The sequence below is a fragment of the Corylus avellana genome, chromosome ca7 (genome assembly GCF_901000735.1).
Source record: "Corylus avellana chromosome ca7, CavTom2PMs-1.0".
NCBI lineage: Eukaryota > Viridiplantae > Streptophyta > Magnoliopsida > Fagales > Betulaceae > Corylus > Corylus avellana.
Genome location: NC_081547.1, coordinates 5,821,928 through 5,843,892, shown reverse-complemented (window position 1 = coordinate 5,843,892; position 21,965 = coordinate 5,821,928). Strand labels below are relative to the sequence as shown.

At 35.0% G+C, this 21,965-nt stretch overlaps 3 protein-coding genes across 4 annotated transcripts; 2 read left to right on the top strand and 1 right to left on the bottom strand.

Moving 5' to 3' along the window:
- The first annotated feature begins 1,507 nt into the window (after positions 1-1,507).
- Positions 1,508-10,060, top strand: LOC132188764 (beclin-1-like protein). The gene is made up of 10 exons (XM_059603301.1): positions 1,508-1,714; positions 2,306-2,646; positions 2,751-2,921; positions 3,522-3,646; positions 3,876-3,924; positions 4,568-4,726; positions 6,771-6,856; positions 7,656-7,727; positions 8,096-8,245; positions 9,670-10,060. Exons 1-10 carry the CDS (start codon positions 1,576-1,578, stop codon positions 9,890-9,892), a joined length of 1,515 nt encoding a protein of 504 aa, XP_059459284.1. The 5' UTR covers positions 1,508-1,575; the 3' UTR covers positions 9,893-10,060.
- A 1,051-nt stretch (positions 10,061-11,111) lies between these two features.
- On the top strand, positions 11,112-11,842 carry LOC132188772 (non-specific lipid-transfer protein A-like). Its single transcript, XM_059603309.1, has 2 exons — positions 11,112-11,515; positions 11,602-11,842. Exons 1-2 carry the CDS (start codon positions 11,139-11,141, stop codon positions 11,612-11,614), a joined length of 390 nt encoding a protein of 129 aa, XP_059459292.1. The 5' UTR covers positions 11,112-11,138; the 3' UTR covers positions 11,615-11,842.
- Positions 11,843-13,088: 1,246 nt separating this feature from the next.
- Positions 13,089-19,830, bottom strand: LOC132188763 (cyclic nucleotide-gated ion channel 1-like). Of its 2 annotated transcripts, none has more exons than XM_059603298.1 (9): positions 19,465-19,830; positions 18,357-18,470; positions 16,778-17,360; positions 16,347-16,559; positions 15,969-16,273; positions 15,631-15,742; positions 15,102-15,338; positions 13,980-14,374; positions 13,089-13,642 (listed from the first exon to the last, which is right to left on the bottom strand). In XM_059603298.1, exons 2-9 carry the CDS (start codon positions 18,383-18,385, stop codon positions 13,330-13,332), a joined length of 2,187 nt encoding a protein of 728 aa, XP_059459281.1. In that variant the 5' UTR covers positions 18,386-18,470; positions 19,465-19,830; the 3' UTR covers positions 13,089-13,329. The 2 variants fall into 2 exon arrangements, with proteins under 2 accessions (XP_059459281.1, XP_059459282.1); XM_059603299.1 differs by having other exon boundaries at positions 16,973-17,360; positions 19,465-19,829.
- Positions 19,831-21,965: the final 2,135 nt, after the last annotated feature.

The window sequence follows — 21,965 nt, the reverse complement described above, 5'->3', positions numbered from 1 at the left end:
TTTTTTTTCAATGTGGGACAAACAAGAGGTAATTGAAAACACTTGTAGTTTGCCGTGTGGGAGTCTGGGACAAGGCCAAAAGGCAAATTGAAAACCTCACTCCCCATGTGTCAGTGTTCTTGGCATTTTTTTTAAAACTTAATATTACATTATATAACATACAAACAATATATTTTTACTGTATATTAAATAGATTATATACAATTAATATATATTCACTAATGTTACTTAACAAATAATATATATATAGCGGTTATTGGTTAGTGGGCGGTTACTACTTCACCCCTAAGATACATTACAATTTTTTGATAATTTGAAAAGACATTAAATCAATTGAAAGTTTGGAAGACATTGAAAATTGCATGATATATCATCTAAATTATAATTTTTTACATTTCATATTTTATTTTAGGGGAAAGTTCATATACCCTTTTCAAACTACTACCCAATTGACAAATAACAATATTTTTCCCAAACTTTTAATTGTGACAATGTCCTCAAAACTACCAAAAATTGTCAATACTCCTCCCAATGACGAAACTACCCTTAGTAAAATAAAAACAAAAAAGTAGTAAAACTTCTAGAAAAAAGCTAAAAAATAAAAAATAAAAAAATCTAAAGTGTGGCAAATTTAAAATAAATAAAAATCCGTTGTATAAGAAAAAAAGTTGCAAAAAAAAAATCTGAGGATTTTTTTTTTTGTTTTATAACTTTTTAAAATAAAAATTTCTGTTTTTAAAATATTAACAATTTTTGTTTAAGAAAATAAAAATTTTCGTTTTCTAAAACAAAATTTTTAAAAAATGTTTCTTTAAAATAAAAATTTCTGTTTTTTTAAAAAATTCGTTTAAAAAAAAAATTAAAAAATTTTGTTTAAAAACTAAATTTTTAAAAAGAAAATCGTTATTTTTAAATTAAAATTTTCGTTTTTTTTTTTTAAAAAATTAATTTTATTATTATAATTTTTTTAATTTATAAACGTATTTTTGTTTTTTTTTGTTTTTTGACATGTCCGCACAAGAGGAGGGAGAGAGAGTATTTTTGTCTTATTGAGAAATACATATGGACATTTTTATCATTTTGCTAGCCTTAGAGGGGATATTTACAATATTTTGATTAGTTTGGAGGGACATTGTCATAATTGAAAATTTAGGAGAACATTGTCAATTGAATGATAGTTTGAAAAGTATGTAAACTTTACCCTTAATTTTATTTTATACTTATTTTTTTATAAAAATATTTAAAATTAAACCTTGATCATTGAAAAATTATTATATTTTTAATAGCACATAAACCAATTCCTCATCGAAAAATCATTCAAATATACCTTTCACTCCATGAAAAAATGGCTAGATTGTAACATCTCCCTTTGAGAAATAATTTCCACACGTCTTTAAAGAAATCAATTTAAAAATAAAAGGAAAAAGAAAGAAAAGAAAACCTCTAATTTTTTTTTTTTTTGAAGATAAAAGAAAACCTCTAATTACGGAAACATACAAATTCCAAGCCCCCCAAACTGTTTTGATCGATTGATTGGGTAGCTGAGCAGAATAATACGAGTAAAGAAAGGAGAGCATGGGGGATAAGAGTCGGACCCTCCCGGTCGATCCAAATTTGCCCCGATGGGTCTGCCAGAATTGCCGCCAATCCCTCTGCGTTGTCGGCGTCGATTCTTACGCCGACAAGTTCTCGAACGACTACTCGTCTCGCTCCGGTTAGGCTCTTTGAATTCATTTCGCTTGTGCGAGCTCGTCTTTCATCTATTTAGCTAATTGTATTTTTTCTTTCTTAATGTGTATGTGCAATTGTTAAAGTTTATGCATAAATTTAATTATTTGGGCGAATTGCTTTGATAGTTTGAATTTATTTTAATACCCTATGTCTTTGTTTTTACTTGCTTAACTTGTCGTCTTGAGTAATTGTAGTGTTAGGGTTTGGAAGATAATCAGTAACAATGTAACGTTTTATGTGTCGTGTATTCGTATAAACAGTTCTCATGAAATATCGAATTTCACTGCAAGGTTTGAGCCTGCATTGATTCTTATTTCTGAGCTTATTTTAGAATGTAGACTTTGGTTATGGAGTGGCACTTAATTTTTCTTTTCCTATTTTTTAAGTTGATTGATTATACGATAAATTTAACCTTAATTGTGTGAGCATCATTAGAACTGGTTATAGGAGTAACTATAACCAAGTTAACAATACCATGGTGGATAAGTGAAATTAGTAACTTCGTAATTTTTGTCTATTAAGGGAATGGTATCATTGTTCTTGATCAGTCTGCTTTGTCAATGAGCATGTGCAGGAATGCAGGGGTCTTCAATTCACGGGGCCAGCAGTGTTTTAGGTTCGACACGTATGGACAACTCTTTTGTTGTGCTACCAAAACAAAAACCCCAGCCACAAGGCATGCCTCCTCGTCCTCGTGGTGGAGCTGGCCAGCTGGATATGAGCCAGCCTGGGAAGACAATGGAAGAGTCCTTTGTGGTTGTGTATAAGTCTGAGTCTGCATCTGATGGAGGTGGGACCCATTTACCATCAGCTGAAGGAGGATCCAATGGTCATTTGCAGCCTCACAACTCTGGGTTCCACTCAACTACAACTGTGCTGAAACGTGCATTTGAGATTGCCTCAACCCAGAGTCAGGTATACTTGATGCAAAGGAACTCGGATGAATCAACAGTTTGTTTGAAAATCTGACTATAATTTTATGTTTGATGCTGTTTTCTGATTGCTGTTAACATTCACAGGTTGAGCAACCTTTATGCCTTGAATGCATGAGACTGTTGTCTGATAAACTTGATAAGGAGGTTGAAGATGCGAGCAGAGACATTGAAGCATATGAAGCCTGTCTTAAGCGCTTGGAGGGAGAGGCACGTTATGTTCTTAGTGAAGCTGATTTTCTTAAGGAGAAATTGAAGGTGCTTAACTGTCTTTAATCCACTAATCACTTTGAGGTCCTGCTTTTATTTTTGATTTGCAGGAAGGTTGTGAGCATATATTTTAAAAAATTTACTCATCATTGGGTGGTATTGGTTAGCCAATTCGCAATATTGAATTTAGTGATGCAATTTATTTATCCACACTTGTATCTATGACCTTTGACCGCACATTCTATTATAAGCCCTAGAAGAATGCTTATTCCTTTGGGTGGGTGGGGGAAGGGTATTATTACTCGTGTATGGGAAAGCTAGTTTAATTTTAAAAGCAATAATATGGAGATGATGCAGAGGCAGGAAACATTTACCACCAAATAAGGAAACCAGTGGTTGGTAAGTTATTAGTGCCTTAAAAACTTTCCATATTTGTTACTTTTAGGCCTGCTTCATACTATAAAAGTTATTTTACATTAACAAGGCCTTAATAATAGTATGCCTGCAATTTAACTGGATAAAATGATAACAAAGTGGATCTTTTATTAATATAAATGTGCTTAAATCGTTGACAACTTTTATAGAATATTGCAAATTTGCAATCTAAGCTAAAAATGGTCATTCAGTAGTTTTTGGTTGGTGTTTAAGGTTGAGGAAGAAGAGAGAAAACTTGAAGCAGCAATTGAAGAATCAGAGAAACAGAAGGCTGAAGTAAATGCTGAACTGAAGGAGCTCGAGTTAAAATCTAGCCGCTTTAAGGAATTGGAGGAGCGGTATCTTTTCTCCTCATACTGTTTCGTGAAATCATTTTTTTTTTCTTTAATTTTTCCTGATAAAATAAAAATCTACATCATATTTCTCTCTCTCTCTCTCTCTCTCTCTCTCTCTCTCTCTCTTACTTATTGCTTTCGCTTATTAGTATTGCTGTTATATGTGTTTCTGTGTCTTAGCAGACACTTGAAATCCTAAACTCTTCTTTTTGTTTAACTCAATGTGTATCAGGTATTGGCATGAGTACAATAATTTTCAGTTTCAGTTAATTTCACATCAGGTGTGTCTCTGATCCTATTCTTCTGCTAATTTTTATTCCTCCAGCCTCCACCAGATCCTTGCCAGTTGGAATCCATTCTCTTGGAATATGATTGTCCTAAACCTTCCAAATTTTGCAATAGAAATTGTATTATTATGTTACTAATCCTTTATTAATTGATTCATTAATAATTAAAATGGTAATTGTTGTTTATACCACTATTGCTGCTAGTGCTCTCTTTGGTTGGTGGTATTGATATTGATGGCCCTGGATTCTTTGTATTTAGATACAGACATGTTGCCAATGGTCCTTGGATCAAATAACATCTTCTCCTTATAAGTAAAAGGTGGAGGGTGAGGTCATGGATTCAATCTTATAGAAAGTGGATACGTTCATAGTACTGAATCAAATGTTTAATTTGACCTTTTTAAGACCATTGTGGTTTAATGTGATAACTCAACTTGGCTTTTTCTGATGTAACTCATTTCTTGTCCTATTCTCCTTGAAATAGACAGTATCTTTTTGCTATCTACTTTCTAACAAAGTTTGAGCTTCAGCTGCCTTTTAGTATGCTATGTTCTGTGAATGAAAATGTTTCTGGCAAAAAAACATTTTGCCAGAATTGTCCTATTCTCCATGAAAACTATCTACTTTCTTTCGGCAGGAAGAGAGAGATGCAATTCTGGCAAAAATTGAAGTTTCCCAAGCACATTTGGAGTTGTTGAAGCGAACTAATGTGCTCAATGATGCTTTCCCCATCTGCCAGGAAGGAGAATTTGGTACAATTAACAATTTTCGACTTGGACGACTTCCTAAAGTTCCGGTAAGGAAACTAAGCATGCCTGCTTTTCACCACTGGCCTTTTCCGTTTAAGAACTTTTTTGTTCCAATTCGAAAGTTTGTTCATCTACCTTCTTTATACGTGTATCATAATTGAAACAAATTCTTGTGTTTCTGTTGTTCCACTTACTTCTTTATATGTTTCTTAACCATCCACTCAACAAAATCTTGTTTAATGAGATGAAAATATGGCAAGTGGCCTGAAGACAAGATTGTAGCTTCGTATTTGACCCCAAGGACTTCCGCCCGACCAATCTAGTGGGTGGCGTATTCAAAATTATTGCTAAGATTCTAGCAAATATGCTTAAGATAGTGTTGTAGAAGATTATTATTAAGTCACAGAATGTGTTCATCTGAGTTGGGCAGATCCTAGATCTTGTTCTTATTGCCAATGAATACCTTGATAGTAAAATAAGATCTGGTGTTATCTGCAAAATGGACCTAGAACAAGCTTATGATCATGTTAAGTGGGATTTTCAATTGTACATGCCGAGGAGGTGCCGTTTCGGGGAGAAATGATGCTCTTGGATAACTCATTGTATTTTCTTGGTTTTGGTGAATGACATGCCCCACAGGTTTTTTTAATAGCTCTCGTGGCTTGAGACAAGAGAACCCTCTGTCTCCTTTGTTGTTTGTCATTGTGATGGGGGTAAGATAAATTCTGCTGCAGTGAGTGGGGGTTTATTGTCTGGCTTCTTTGTAGGGACAAGGAATGTTGGTGGGATTGATATCTCTCATCTTATGTTTGCTGATGATACTTTGATTTTCTGTGGGGTTGACTTAGATCATCTACATCATATGCGATGCTTATTTTTATGTTTTGAAGCTATTTCAGGCTTGAAGATAAGCTTGGAAAAGTTGTAATTGGTTCATGTAGGAAATGTTGATAATGTGGATGGGTTAACTGGTATTTTGAGTTGTGGGGTTTCTTCTTTGCCTTTGAAGTATCTTGGTCTGCCGTTGGGGGCCCTCCTATAAGGGCCAGTATATTTGGAACGGTGTTATTAAGAAGATAAAGTGTCATTTGGCTAGTTAGAAAAGGATATATTTGTATAACCCTCATCAAGGGCACACTTTTCAATTTACCTACGTACTTCATGTCCCTCTTTCCTCTCCCTGCAGGTGTTGCAAATCGTATTGAGAAGCTTCGACATGATTTCCTCTACAACCAAATCTTTTTTCCTTTGTATACTCCCTGTGTACTAGGGTTGCGCCCCTCTGGGCTTTGTTTAATACGTCTTTATTACTTATCAAAAAAATGATTTCTTATGGGGTGGGCTAGGCGAAGAGTTCAAATATCACTTGGTAAGCAGGCTAAGCTTTGTTCGCTAATCTCTGAAGGAGGGTTAGGGGTTCGGAAGTTGTTGATGTTCAATCGTGCTATTTTAGGAAAATGGCTTTGGCGCTATGAGCTTGAGAGAGAGGCTTGGTGGAGAGTGGTGGTTGACTCTAAATTTGGAAGTTCATGAGGTGGGTAGTGTTCGAATGAACTTATGGAAGAATATTTGGAGGGGTTAGGGGATGTTTTCAAGTCATACCATATTTGAGGTGGGCTCCAAGGTTAGATTTTGGCATGATTTATGATGTGGGGATATGGCCATTAAGAAAGCCTTTCTAGATTTATATGGTATTGCTTGCGCAAAGGATGTTTCTGTTGTGGCTCTCTTGAAGCATTATGGTGGTTCCATTCAAAGGAACGTTAGCTATTTTAGGGCGGCTCTCTTGCCCAAAGAGGGTTGTTTGCTGTTGAGGCTTTCTTGTTCTTTTTGCTCATAGCTAAGTGTTTTTTTCTCTTGTATACTACTTATCGAAAAAATATTAGGATACCTGATGTGGTCATAATTTATAAAGGCATAATGGATAACATCTGATTTGTTTCTGTATCATTGCTTGCCTATTTTGTACTACACTTTTCCCTTTATCTTTATTGGCACGCCTTAGTTGAAATTCTTTTTCGCACTTCTTTCCTATAATTTGATAATTAGGTTTTGGTTCTGATTTTTGCCATGTGCCGGAAAATCATATAGGTCGAGTGGGATGAGATAAATGCCGCTTGGGGCCAAGCTTGCCTTCTCCTCCATACAATGTGTCAATATTTCCGGCCAAAGTTTCAGTATCCTTTATCAAAGGCATCTATGAATTTATGTATTTATTAAGTTGTTAGAAAATAATGTTTCAGTTCATAATTGTATATTTCCTTAATTGATGATATTGTTCGAAAGAAAAAATAGGCTGACACCAGTGTGCCCTCAATTTTCAATTTCTTTTAGTAAGCTCTCATTTAAGTTGGTGATTGGACCTTACAAAAGTAGAGTCAAAAGGCTAACACCATTCTTTTGACTTTGTTGTGCATTCTCTTGTATACTTCCCCCCTTGTTTTCTTTTAATGAACTACTTTGCTTATCAAAAAAAAAAAAGTTTAGTCAAAATCTGTTTCTGTGCCATACCGGTTGCTTGAAATATCTGAAGTCATGGGATGGAAATTTCAATTAACCTGCTTCTGATGTTGAACAAGCGTGGGCTTTACAACTTGGTGGTTTTAAAGGTTAAGTCCCGTATGATTTATCAAAAAAAAAAGGTTAATTGAAATTACTGGATATTAACGCTTCAGTGCTAGAGTGTGCCTTGTCCAGGAGAACCTATCCTTGAATTGGATTCAATGCAGGACATGGTTGTTGATAATCTCATTAGGAAATGCCTTGTTCCTACCAATGGAAAGCACTTCAATTTTGAAGTTCTTGTTCATGCTTCCATGAGCTTTAGTACACTGAAGGAATCTATTCTTTGAGTTTCTGAAGAAAAAAAGATTCTGCAAACCCTAATAAATTCATGCATTCTATATGGTCATATATTTCTAGTAGTATTGTCTCTGAAATGATTAAGTGACATATCCTTAATTCTTCTATTTTTAGATATCGAATTAAAATTATTCCTATGGGGAGCTATCCTCGAATTATGGACAGCAGCAACACTACTTACGAGCTGTAAGTGTAACTACTCCCTTGATGTTGATTGGAGTTTACTGCTCTCTTTAACATGTTGCAATAAGTGCAATTCAATACTAAAAGAGCACCAGATCGCTAAACTGCAGTACATTGTTCAAGAAGTGGGGATTTGATCTACCATTTTATCTGTTCCTACAAATTTTGACTGGCCTGGTTAAATGATTATAAACAATGTCTCCATTTGATTTTTTTTTTTTTATTACAAAAAGCTGAAATATGGGAGAAATCCTGTGTGGCTGTAAGACAATATATTTGATGCTTAGAGCATGTATGTGGTTCACTTATCAGATTCACACGGTGTCTCCTCTTATCTATTCATTGTCTTAACTGATATGAGTATCTCTTAGGTTTGGTCCTGTGAACTTGTTTTGGAGCACTCGCTATGACAAAGCAATGACATTGTTTGCGACATGTCTCAAGGACTTTGCTGAGTTTGCACATTCTAAGGATATAGAAAACAATATACCTCCTGACAAACAATTCAAGTTGCCCTATAAGTGAGTCTTCTTGTCTTAATCTATGTTATTCCATTTGTTCATTGGGCTATATATAATTGTGAAGATATCTTCACAAATGCAACTAAAAGAGGAGTGGCTTTCATATTTAATATTCTTATTTGCTGTGTTGCTTTTATATCATCAAATCTTGAGCTTTCTGGAGGTTAGCAGGTGGGAGAGTTTGGCATGTGTATGAGACTTGGGATAGTCTCAACCTTGGTGTTTCTTGACAAAACTGTTTGTATCTTGCATTTATTAGCATGTGATTCCTCTCTAAACCAAATAGAGCTAAGGGGGGTTTTTCCCACAATCTAACAAGATGGAAAGCCAAGGTTGAGGGGAGATGAGAATGCATCCAGAGAAGCGTTTGGAAGCAGCCCATTTTGCCATATAATGGGCACAGAAGTTGGCACTTCTATGAACTTTCTTGCCCTCAGGGGAGGGGAGGGGGGAGGAAGGATGGAGAGTGTGTCTGAAATGATTGGAGAGATAGTCCAATCCGAAGTGGAGTTAGGATTATTGAGAGCTTCAATTATAATGGTCGAGTCTCCTTCAAGGGTGAACTTGGTGAGGTGGAGGGAAATGTCCAAATGGCAGCAAGGAGGGCTGCCAAGGCCTCTCCTGTATCAAGGGAACAGGAGCCTAGAGCCCTGACAAACTGTTTTCAACAGGGGCTTGAGTAGCTTTGAGTTCCCAAGCTGAGTATTTTAATGCCACTTTTTTTTTTTTTTTATCGGCTTGGCTAGGGAGGGAGCATCTGGAGAGACCTTGGTGACTAACTTTATTTCTAGCAAACCATATCAAATCACAGGCAATAGAGGCAAAAATCTGGAAAAGATGAACCTCCTTCCTGGGAAGATTGAGGTGGTTACCAGGATCTAAAATAATTGGTGGGGAAGGGGGGAATTAGGTTAAGGGGGGCAAGGCAGACAAGACACAGGGTCTGGGGGGAAGACGAGGAGTCTGGGAGGAGCGAGTCTTGGCTTGCTAAGTGTTTTTGCTTATAGAGAAATAAGTGTGGAAAGGACAGTATGTCAAAATATAAATTAGCTGGGTGTGCAAATACTGTAGTGCACCGACTAATTTGAGGAGCTCCTCTCTTGTTATTGTAATATTGCTTTTGAATAAATAATGCATGGTGGCATAAGAATCCAGATTGATATAGAAATTTGTGATATAGTTGGGAAACAATGAGTGAGAAAACTAACAAGAAGTGTGAAGTTAGCTTGAGAAAAGTCAAGAATAAGGGATATATAGCTAGCTAATGTGTTAAATAACTTGAAAATTTGCAGATAGGCAATATTTCTCAACAAATGCAAAATCAATTCTGTTATTCATGGTGATATGCACACTTCATACATATTATTGATTGAAATTTTTTGTCTCTGTTGCACTCGGCATGCCTCTATTTATGGGCTAATCAGGATTGAGAACGACAAAGTGGGAAGCTATTCCATCACGCAAAGCTTCAACAAGCAAGAAAACTGGACCAAAGCTCTCAAGTACACCCTCTGTGATTTGAAATGGGCTCTCTTCTGGTTTATAGGGAATACAAACTTCCAGCCTCTTTCCTCAGCGCCTTCGCATGCTGAAGTTCCAGATGTAGGTTCTTTGTACATAAAGCGTGGTACAGATACCCAAGCCTGAATACAAAAGAAATTCAAATTGTGCAGTTTAAATCATTAGTTTTTGTTTTATTATTTACTCGTATGGAATATACAAGCAAGGGAAAGCAGAGGTTTCTATTTTATTTTGTAAATATTTTAGGGTACAATCGATTGAAAGATAATAGACCTGATGCTCCATCTTTTAACCTATTGAGTATTTTTTTTTTGAGCATTAAAATTATGAGGTTGATATTGCATTTGTTTTCCGATCATGGATTTTTATCCTGCCTCCTATGACTGCATTGAATAGTCTGGTGCTAGATATTTAGATGGGTTCATCCGTTCATGGGCTTTTTATCCTGGGAGCGGTATGCAACATCTAAATGCAACCTCCAAATAGGAGGCGCATATGAGATGCGTTATGGCGTATTCTTTTCCTGCACGAAAGGTACCCTTTCTATACAAATCTAAACAGTTCCTGAGATGGCAATCAAGCAGAACACACGTTTTTAAGGTGATCAATTTCTTTAAGAAATCATGCATTGTGGTGGTACAAACATTAACTCAACCTACGTACTAAAAAACCTTGGTGCAAGAGGTATATATTAGCGTATTAAGCCCCAGTAAAATATATTTTAGAAATAAGTTTTCTATTTTTGAGTGTTTGGCGTAGCATAAAATATTGGTTAATGTGAAAATGCTTTTAGTTGGCCTTGGAAGATAACATTTGCAATTATGAGAGTGCTCTATTGTAAAATAACCGTATGGGGCCTACATGTCGGAGCAAATTTTGGGTTACTCGAAAGACCTACCCGAGTAAGTGGGCCCCATTAGGTCCCTCTCCCGATTTCTTGCCTAAATTGCAAGCAATATGAGTAAGCAATTACAGTACTAGATTTTAATTCCATCACCGAAAGCCTTTTATTCTAACACATGGATACACTCTCTTTTATCGTAGTCGCTTCTTAAATTATATAAAAATATAAAAAATATTTGATAATTTTCCATTAAACGTAAAAATTGCAAACAAACAGCGAAAAGTAACCATTTACCCTACTACAAAGGAGTATAACATAATTGGAACATTGAAGTTCCTTATTTTAGTCATGTACGAAAGCAGGATCTAATTATATGAAACAGAAAGTCACGACACTTGCATGACTATAAGGAGAGAGACGGAGCAAGAAAACCCATCCCACCAGCAGCTATAAATTCCTTCATCAATCACAACGAATTGTATATCATTCACAAGAAGTAGTACTAGTTTCTCTCAATTAATTGCAGCCATGACTCGCGTAGGTGTCTTGGCCATTGTCTTACTATTTTCAGGGTTAGCAGCCGTGAATGCATGGGATAATAATAATAATGCAGCCGAGAGTACTAGTAATGCAACTTCGTGCGCCGAAGTTACCAATGACCTTGGCCCCTGCCTGGGTTTCATAAAAGGCAAAGTGAACAAGCCGCCCGCGGCTTGCTGTGACGGCGCTAGGCAGTTGAAGAAAGCCGCAAAAACCAAAGCAGATCGACAAGCAATATGCGAGTGCATTAAGAAAGCTGTGTCGGGTATCGGAAAATTTGATAGTAATCGCATACCTCAACTCGTCAAGGATTGTAACATCGACATCAAACTCCCTCCTATTAGCCGCAATACCGACTGCTCAAAGTAATTCTCACCACTGTTTCTTTGTTTTTGTTTTTCTGATGATCCGACGGGAAGGAACTAATATTTATTTATTTATTTTTATGCAGGGTAAGTTGGTGAGCTGATGATCAGCATATGATGCAGGGTGATCTTGTTTGATTATGCAGGGCGCCATGATATATAGGAGATATAGAACGTGTTAATTCCCATCATGAGTTAAATTGCTTAATTACGTTCATAAATCCCTGTGATATATTAAGTCATAATGAAAAATAATACATACCATCGGGTATTTAATTATCAGATGTAATTTTCTTCTCTTTTTTATTGAAAAAATAAATCTCTCAATATTGTTTATTGTTATGCTAATAGACATATCAAAATTAATAATAATAATAAAAAAAGGCTTCAAAGTTCTAATTTGTTGAATTTAGAATTGTTTAGGAAATGGGGTTTGAGATCTTTTTTTTTTTATAAAGCTTGGAGTTTCTTTTTATTTATTTTTATAGAGTTTGGAGACTTTAAGGATTTTTATTTTATTTTAGATGAAAAAATTCATTAAGATAAATTTTTCAATCATATAATAGGCATATGTTATATATAAATGTACACTTGTACGTCTTTGCTTTTTCCTTTTTACATATCTTTTCGATGATATAAAAGCAAAATCAAAACAATTATTTCATCACGCACAAATAGACTATAGTATATATAAATGTCTGAATTCTTTTTTTTGTTTTGGTTGTACAAACACTCAAATTTCTCAAGTGTTACTTTGAACAAAAGATAATATATATATATAACAAATAAATGAACCGTCAAAAGTCCCAATCACATGACCATATATCCTTCATATATACTATATAGTATATATATCACACACATAAAAGGTTGTAAAATTAACCTTAATTGCATAACATTAGGTTTTATGCATGAAAAACAACCAATTGCATGCATGCAATTAAGCAACCCAATCCCTAAAATTTGACCTGAATTCTCAAGAAGCTAAATGCGTAAGCCGTACGTAAATCTGTATAATGGAAAGGAAAGACGAGAGATTATTACCACACGACGATTGGAAAGAAAAGTTGTATTATGGAAGCCAATGAATGAAGCAAGAGCAGCTGCATGCGTGAAGGGAATTGATTTTTTTTTTTTTTTTAATTTTTTCGATCGCAAGGTAGGGGTATTTACACGTGTTTCAATGATATAAAAAGAAAGATCAAAATGATTCTTTCATCATGAATTGGTTATACAGTTTTTTTGGGTTGGATAACACTCAAATTTCTCAAGTGCAACCATAAAAGAAAAAAACTTTTTTTTAGTGTGTGCTTGAAGCTTCTTATTGATTTGGGCCTATAACTGACTCATCTAAAAATTAATTGGTGTCCAATGATGGAAGTTAAAGCCTTTTATGACATTCAAAATCGTACCCTGTAAGGCATGTTCTAAAAGTCGTCCATGAGAGCAGAATCGTACTATTGTACCTTAACAATCCCTCCCGCAACATGATGCTCCTGCGACTTGAACCCACGACCCTGACTTTGATATAATTTGTTGGATCAAGCTTTTAATCATCTCATTTGAAAACCAATTGATATCCATTGAGGAAAACCAAAGCCTTTTATAGCCTTCAAAATCACATCCCACAAAATATATTCTAAGTGCTGTCGAAGTTAGCAAAACAGCATAAACACAAAGATGTAATTATCAAGTAAGAAATTTGCTTAGTACATATTACACATTCTACATATATACAAAAACCTGTTGCATATGAGCCTTGAATGCAAAAACAAAAACTCCCTTGATAATCAAATGAAAAAAACATTATATTCTTAACGATCTTCAGCAGTGAAATTGGGCTCAGCAGGCTTCTGTGGCAGCAGAGGTAGCAATCTTTGTGGCACTCTTGGGCTCGGTGCACCATTTTGCCGCAAGGCTCGAAGTGCATTGGTAGCAAACCTTGAAGCATAAATAGTTGCACCAATACTAGGTGCCGTTTGCAAGGTTCCACCTTCATTTGCCAGAGCATCTTGCAGTCTGTCTTCTGCTTCACGAAGAGACTTATCAAGCTTTCTCCTACAGTATCGGCGCCAAGCTGCTTGGATAAAACAAGCTGCCCACGTCTTCCATTGTTGAGAGTAGAACCTAAAAGTCATCATTGCACGATTAAATTATGAAGGATCATTCACTCAAAGAGAAAAGTCATCCTTAAACTGCACGGTACGAAGCATTTTGAGATTTTTAAAAATACGTCCATACAATTAAAGTTTTTTTTTTTTTTATAAGTATGTTATGTTTTTATAAGTATGTTATGTTGTAATCCTAAATCATTAATAGTAAAATATAGCCGCACTCTTCTATAGACATAGACACATTGTCGAACCACGTAAATCTGTGTCTCGATTTCTTTTCTTACAAAGCATGGAACATGTTTGCTTTAGAAAAATAAAAAACGTTGTGAGCATCATATAAAAAGCCTTGCCTGAAAGTGTGTTGGACCTGCTTGCTACTAAGGCGCCGAAACTGAGAGGCCACAAGCTTCAAGTCCTCAGCCATTAAAGCGAAGGCTTCAACCTCTACAAGAGCATTAACTGTTCGAGTTGAGATGGGAAGATTGGTAGAGGAGCGGGGATCCAAAGCCCAAGTAAGAAGCTCTTCTCCACAGAAGTCACCAGCCTTCAAATCAGCAGTGTTTAAGAAACCAGTTCGTCCACCATTGGTAGTCATAGTAGCTAGGTTTCCTCGCATGATAAAGAGCATTTCTTCCACTGGGTCCCCCTCACGAACAATGAAGCTCTTCTCTGTGTAAAGTACTGGCTTGAGACGATCACATAGTGCATCCAGTAGTTGTCCATCCATTTTGTCAAATAGAGGCACCTAAAAGATAAAACTGACTTGAGGAATACCATCGCTAAAAGTTTGAAAAAAAGAACGAAAAAAATAGAGGAAAAGTAATATATGTAGATTGTGTTAAAGTAATGATTAAGTGATTAAATTTATTTCTTCCTCTCAGCTTAAGCTTTTGGGACAACAGGTAATTTAATACAGTATTTATCCTCATTTAAATTAAATATTCTACATGTTGGGCTTCGCCTATTAAAATGGAGTTTGACCCACACGTAATCAGGACGAGTGTTAGCTTAAACTTTTAAGATAATGGTCGTTTAACTTGGTATCAAAGCTTTGTACAACAGTCTATAGTGGATGGAAAAATCCAAATGAGTTGAAGTATAGGCTTCATCTGAAAACAGAGGAGCAGATATTCCAGAATATTTTGTGGGAAGTTCCTACCAGAGTGTTGGGAAGAGGTAGATTCAAGAGAAGCCAAGATCTTGGTCGGAATTGGAGTATTAATTAAGGAAGAAAGTGTTTTTTTTTTTCTTCTGCTATTGTTTCTGCAAAAGTTCTAAGTTTTTGTGTAGGGTGTATTCTTTGAGATTCTTTTTGTGTTTGTAAGTTGGCTGGGTTTTTTTTATTGATTTTGTTGACAATATCATCGTGTTTCAGCCTTTTTGCTCAAGTGTTTTTATTGTGTTTGGGTGTCTATAAAAATAGTATTTATCAAAAAAAAAAAAAAAAAAAACGTAGAGGCAAAAACGCTGACCCTCTTAAGAAGACCCAAGCAGAGATGGCGCTTTATGTCCCTCCTGAGATCCTTAGGAAGGTTACGAAGAAGATTCTCTTCCACGACACCCCTGGTTTCTTGCCATTTGTACTGTTCATATCGTCTAATCCGATCCCTTAAGTTCTTAGGAAGCATACGGTGGGACATCCACTGTTCTGCATCAGTCCTTTGCACTCTCATTTCTTCTTCTCTCACTGTTGTGGATTGCAGATATTTCTGTTGCAGCACAAAAACAAAAAAACATAATTTAGTACCTTAATTAGTTCGTGAAATTCAGGAGTATGAGGACCCTGCAAAAAGGTCTCTGGAGTTAAGAGTTGATAGAATTGGCAAGAACAAAGAAACATCATATTAATTGAAGTTGGCAGAAGCATGTGTTAATTCTGTGAGACCCTTAACTGAAAATATGAATAAATTCCTAATTAAGTCAAGGTTTGAATTTAATCATTCAATTAATTATGCATGTTTATCAAGCTGGAAAGATAATTGAAGAGAATCGTATTATTACCTGCATATTGCCGATAAGAAATGCAAATAAAACCAATCCAGCAATGGATATGATAATAGCAAAGACTATCTCCCAAACAAAAGTGCTTGTTTTCAGGTTTTGGCCTAGAGAACTGAGAAAAAAAAAAGGAAACGTACGAGTTAAAAATGCCTTAGCTCCAAAGTATAACTCACAATGTGGTCAATATTGCTATAAGTTGAAAAGCTTAGCTTGGAAGTTAGATAAAATGATTTGAATGGGAATGTTTACTCTTAAATATTTTTAATTGTGCAAATGCCAATTCAAAATGGTTTGACAGCAGGCAACCGAGTAAGAATGTAGCTTATATATTTGCTAACCTAAGATTACGCAGACCCCACCAAAAGCAGTAGAAGAATTTCTCAGAAAAATTTCTTGTCTCCGCCATTCCAGAGCTCAGAAGATCAGTAAATATTCCAAAGTTGAAGACAGTTGGATCTGTAATATTATCAGGATCTATAAAAGGGCAAGCACCATAAAGATATTGATCAAACGTATTGTTACGGCGAGTTCTGCAGTAGAAATTCTCAGACCGACAACCCTGCTTCTCTTTCAGCTTACACATTTTGTGCCAGCAATTCTCCTCTCTTTCTATTGCAAACAAGTACCAAAATGCTCCAACAACCTGGTATTTCACAGTTATTTAGTGATGGAAAAATGTTGGAATATGGTAAGAAATTAGAAAAGAATCAACTTACATGACTGGCTAGCATGTAGAGAATAAGATTATAAGCAGCTCCAACCCATGCTATCTCTGTTAGTATGCCAGAGGTCCTTGTTACTTCTACATATAGTGGATAGATCCTCAGAAGCCTTGGCACATACTGGGACAAGACTATGCCCTTCAACATTTCCTTCAAGACTGATGGAAGTGTGGCTTTCCATGAGGGAAAGAACATAACTACAAGCACCTGAACAAAGTAAGCAGAAGACATCAAAATAGTAAAGCATTGCCTAACATCAAGCAATTCTCACAAATTTCAGCTTTTGTTAGCACAAGTTGATATATGCTCTCAGAAAGTAAACTAATACATCAGTACTTCTGGGATTGATAATAACCAGAGAGTTTGTCAGGGCATGTAAAATCTAAGCAGATAAATGATACTTTGAATGTGAGATGCATGCATACCTGTGGCAGTGGAAGAATTGATAGGATGTCAATGATGAAGTAGGAGAACAAGTATCTTTTAGCTATAGCCTTAGGATCATCATTCAACTCACCCCTTCCAAACACTCGAGAAGAAGGGGCAATAAACCCAGTTCGGAATTGAAAGATTATATGAATTGCATAAAAGGCATCTATGAATGAACGAAAAACACTAACATAGATTGCCAATGTCACGTCCAAATCCAAGCAGTTGTCCTCTTTATTCACCCTCATCCTTGGAATGTAAAAGAAAAAGGGGTCTAGGGCCACTGATGCCACACAAGAGAGCACAAAAAGTTTGTTCCACGTTTGAAGAAACTGATCCTGTGGATCCAAGATTGTCTTCCTAGGACCTGACTCTTTTCTTGGCCGTTCACCTACAGAATGGGTGGTTGATGATTTTTGTTTCAAACTCTTAATTCTCTCGAAAGACCTCTCAAACCATCTCCAAAAACTCTCCAAAATTCTGCCAATTGTTAATCTTGTGTTTCTTGGATATCGTCCATCAATGGAATATTGCTGCTTGGAACTCGTAGAGCTCTCTGGACTCCTCCACTCTTCAAACCTGGATGAAAGTATATATATGGTAAGCTTATAAATTGACAAAAATATCTTTCAAACTAAACTTATAAAATTGCTTCTTTTTTTTTTTTTTTTTTAATAAAACTATTAAGGGACACATGGCAAAATTATATTAGGATTGTAAGAAATTTCTGTTCTTGGCAAATTCAATGTCAAAACTGGTTTAGTTGTAAGTCTAAGTTTAGTGGTTAAGTTGGCTCTTAGATTGAAGCTCAAATTGACGATCAAAAGCTGTCGTTTGCAATATGATTAAAAGTTGTTCGAGCGAGATCTTAATACACTTCAAGAATCAAGTTCTAGAATGCCCCAATCGCAAGCCGATTGAACAGAGGGCTTCGAGGCATAAAATTTCAAGCTCCCAAGAGCCTCGATCGTAAGGGCGATCGCATCCAGTTCGAACGAGACTAAATTAGAAGACTCACATAATGCCCTGATCACCATTGCGATCATAATCATCGCAAAACGTTCGATCGAGATGGTCATCAAGTTAGATTCGAGACACTCGATAGCACACTGTTTGAACATTGCATGCGAAAAGCTGTGAACCGTATCTGCCTTTCGAACGCGATAGCGCCAAAACGTATTTATTTCAAAAGAGATGGGAAACATAAGTCAAGACTAGAATCATGCACTTAATTATAATGAATATAGGAAGAAGTGACAATCACCCAATTCGATCAGCTTGGTTAAATGTACATTCACTACCAAAACTGGATGCATTACAGAGAGATCCTATCCAAAATGGTCATTTCAGATACCTTCACTTAGAACCATCCAGGATAGTTTCAGTCTTTGTCATCCTCTTTATATATTCATTGTGTTACATATCATTTGACTAAATTTAGATGCAAATGATGGTGTTCATAAATCATAACACACATGCATAGACATGTAAAGAGGTAACAGAGAGATGCTGTTAAAGTTAGAATCAAAGCAGAGGAAATCATAGCAACAAATGGAGAATGTTGAACAAACTAACCTTACAAACTTGGGTCTTTTGGTGTCCATAACTTCAGCCAATTAGATGCCACTATATGAAAAACCAAACTTGGGATGATTGTTATGAAGTGCTAAAATGCAGGCCTGCAATTCTCTGCATTGAAAACACACACCAAAAAAAAAAAAAAGTTTAGTTAGTGCCGTTATAATATAAATTAAATAATTAAATTTACTTTTTAACATAAGTAATGATTTAACATGGTATTAGAAGTTCAAAACCAAGTTTTGAGTTCAAACCATAACTCAGTAATTAACCTTCGATTTTAATTAAATATTTCAAGTGTTGAGCTTTCATTAAAAATTGTTACAATATAAATTAAATAATTAATTTTATTTTTATTTTTTATCAACTTAAACTTTTAAAACAAGTGATGATTTAACACACACATATATAAAGGCAAAAAAAAATAAAAATAAAAATTAAAAAAAAGGTGTCAGAAGCATGATATTACTAACGATTTTGTGACTAAAAAATCAACATGTATAATTTATGGAGCATGAACGAATCTATCTATGTAATCTAAGAGTCGAAGCTTAAAAACATGTAACATGACGTGATCACTTTCTACTGTACCTAATCCTATTTAATTATACGTACAGTTAGATGCAGAAATTAATTAGAAATTAAGCCATCGGTACGTACTTTAGAGACACAGAGAGAGGGAGAGAATAATAAAATATCTAAGGCAGAGCAAGTTTATTAATTGGACCATTAATCTTTTATTTATTGCTATAAAATATATGCACGAAGTATAACGGTGATAATCCACAACGAGAATCAACAACAAAATTTTTTTTTTTTTTTTTTTATTATTATTATTTTTTTTTATAGATTATAATCATCATTAAGTCAAGGAATGAGAAGAAAAACAAAAACAAAAACGGATTAAACTTCTGTTTGGTTGCACAGAAAAAGAGGTAAAAGTTTCATCCATATTTCAAGTCAGAAAATGGAAAAAATTAACACGCAAATACCAACTTTCTGCTTGTTTGCTGAGAAAAGTGAAAGAAAAGAAAATTAAAAAGCCATACTCTTATCTACTTATGTTGCCCTGCTATCCACAAAAATATTAAAAAGGAAAACCCACCTCTAGGAAGGCCAAATTGTGGAACCAAGCTCAACCGAAGTAAAGGGTCTTGCTCTCTGGGATTAGTTTTCTTTCCTTTCCCCAGCGTTTCCCATCAACCAAACAGACAGAGAACGAAAGAGACTATATATATTGCATGAGATTGTACAGTAAATATCTGGCGGCCTTCCTTACAGGCGAGTTTGGTTTCATGGACGATCAGAAAAGACTAATTAAGGAATCTTTGAAGGAGAAGTTTGGTAAAGACAAAAGGCAGAGCCCTGGGGGCTGGGAAGAAAGTTCGCGGAGAGAGTCTCCAATGGCAATGGCAGTAACTTTCTGAGTCTGCGGTCTCAAAGAGAGAAAATGAGAGGGAAATATAAAACAAGACGGAGTCCGCGGGAGAGAAGGGTCAAGTCAACCCAAGCGAGCCTCCAGGAAATAACATTATATGACCCCACAAATTTTATCGTACCGTAATACTTTTAATTTAATTTACGTGAATCATTTTTAGTCATGTCAGAACTATATCATATCATGCATACGTTAATACGACGGCTTCGTACAGGTACGTTTGAGATTGTGATTTTTTTTTATTATTCTTTTGTAATTTTTTTTATTTTTTATTTTTTTTAAATTATGAATACCGAATAAAAAAAAGGTTTTGAAATTATATTTAGATGGTTTAGAAAATAGAAAACAAAATTGTGAGAAACATGTTTGGGAAGATGAATTAAATTGAATATAATTCAGAATTTATGTTTGGAAGAGAATGCCGATAGAAATCAAATATTAGGATTGTAATTAAATATTGAGATTGTAATCAAATCAAGGAGATTTAATTACTATACTTGTATTTAGACACTACCCTATAAATAAGGATCTCTGTATTGTAGACAAATCAAATTAATGAGCATAATGTAGTCCTTAGGGCTATTCCGAGTGATGGACGTAGGCATCTAACACCGAACTACCCGTAAAGTTCTTTGTGTTATTTTCTATACTGCTTCCGCTATAATTTACACATCATCATTATTTCAACGATGCTAAATGCAGAATTGTCAAGCCCCATTTGCCTCCGATGCACATAACAGCTTATCCATTAGAGGTTGTCGTTTTACGCCTTCTATCACAATCTTGGAACGCGCAAAATCACAGCATGACGCACAACAATAATGGCAAGCTCAGAAATGCGATGACGGCAACCACCGCCCTCAAGGGCCTCATCGCAGACCTCTCCATTGCCGCAAAAAGCGGGGTCGCTCTACGCAAAGTGCAACAAGATCTTCGTACTCGTCCATTGCCCATCCCTCCGCAAATTCAAAAAAATATGAATTCAAAGAAGAAAAAAAATTGATTTGAGTTGAAGAAAATTGAGTTAAGGTAATGCAATCAAGTTGGATAAGGTTGAAAACAAAAATTGAGTTAGCCCATTGCATTGCAAGCCAAACACGAATTAAAAAAAAAAAAGAAAAGAAAGAATTATTGAATAATTCCAGCATCCAAACAACAGGGGTTGTTTGGGTGTGTGATTTTTTAATATTATAGTCTAAAGTTTTTATATTCTAAACCAACCATAAAAATAGAATGGTCAATTCCAATTGGTGAGGGATTCGTAAAATAAGAAGTTTTATCTTGGACTCTTGTCAAAGTCAGTCGTAAGATGGAAGAAACCGCGTATGATTGGATCAATCCGATGGGCAAAATTCAAAACAATAATATTATTTAATAGATTATTATATTATTGTTATACAATAATTGAGATAAATGATTATGGAAACCAGTATTTTGTTTTACAAGTATTGATTTAATAGATATTTTTACTGTTACATTATCAAGTTGTATATCAATAATATAATAGTAAGTATAATCAGATTATTAAATAGCCTGAATATATGTAAATTTGATTATATGTAATTATAAATACTCATCCTTCATTTTACTCGTATACTACTAGCTAGATATAACTATAGAGATTAACTTAAAGGTTGATAGACACTATCACATCAATCCAATAAACAGCGGATAACCAAATACAAAAGCATATATCATTTTAACTACATTTTCCTTTTTTAATGAGTACTTAATTTTAATTACTTAAAATAGAGATGAAAGGGCACTTCGCAACAACAGATGATTCTCCAAATTTTAAGCTTGAAGATGTGATGGAGATGAGTTTGTTGTCGTGTCTCAATCTCGTATTATAAACTGTACAAAAATGAGAAGAGTGATTGAATAGACTTTAATTCATTTGCTGTTCATTGAAATAACTGCATCGAGAAGGTGGGCCTGGTGTATTAATAAATAATATTATGTCTATCTACTCAGTTGTTTCCCCCAAAAAAAAAAAAAGAAAAAAGAAAAAGAAAAAAGCAACAAGAATATTATTAAATTTTCAAAAAGTCATTTACAAATGATTATGGCAATCTATAAAATAATTAACCAGTCAAATTCTCTTTAACTATTTTACAAGTATAAATTGTCACATTACTATATCGATTCGTAAATAATTAAATAATAAA

Excerpts from the sequence above, each read along its gene's own strand:
- LOC132188763 (XM_059603298.1), bottom strand. The coding sequence starts at position 18,385 with ATGGACACCAAAAGACCCAAGTTTGTAAG. Across the intron at positions 17,361-18,356 it reads AAAAGACCCAAGTTTGTAAG|GTTTGAAGAGTGGAGGAGTC; the intron begins GTTAGTTTGTTC and ends ACTTTCATCCAG. Across the intron at positions 15,743-15,968 it reads TGGGGTCTGCGTAATCTTAG|TTCTCTAGGCCAAAACCTGA; the intron begins GTTAGCAAATAT and ends TTTTTTTCTCAG.
- LOC132188772 (XM_059603309.1), top strand. The coding sequence starts at position 11,139 with ATGACTCGCGTAGGTGTCTTGGCCATTGTCTTACTATTTTCAGGGTTA.
- LOC132188764 (XM_059603301.1), top strand. The coding sequence starts at position 1,576 with ATGGGGGATAAGAGTCGGACCCTCCCGGTCGATCCAAATTTGCCCCGA. Across the intron at positions 3,647-3,875 it reads TTTAAGGAATTGGAGGAGCG|GTATTGGCATGAGTACAATA; the intron begins GTATCTTTTCTC and ends AATGTGTATCAG. Across the intron at positions 7,728-8,095 it reads AGCAACACTACTTACGAGCT|GTTTGGTCCTGTGAACTTGT; the intron begins GTAAGTGTAACT and ends AGTATCTCTTAG.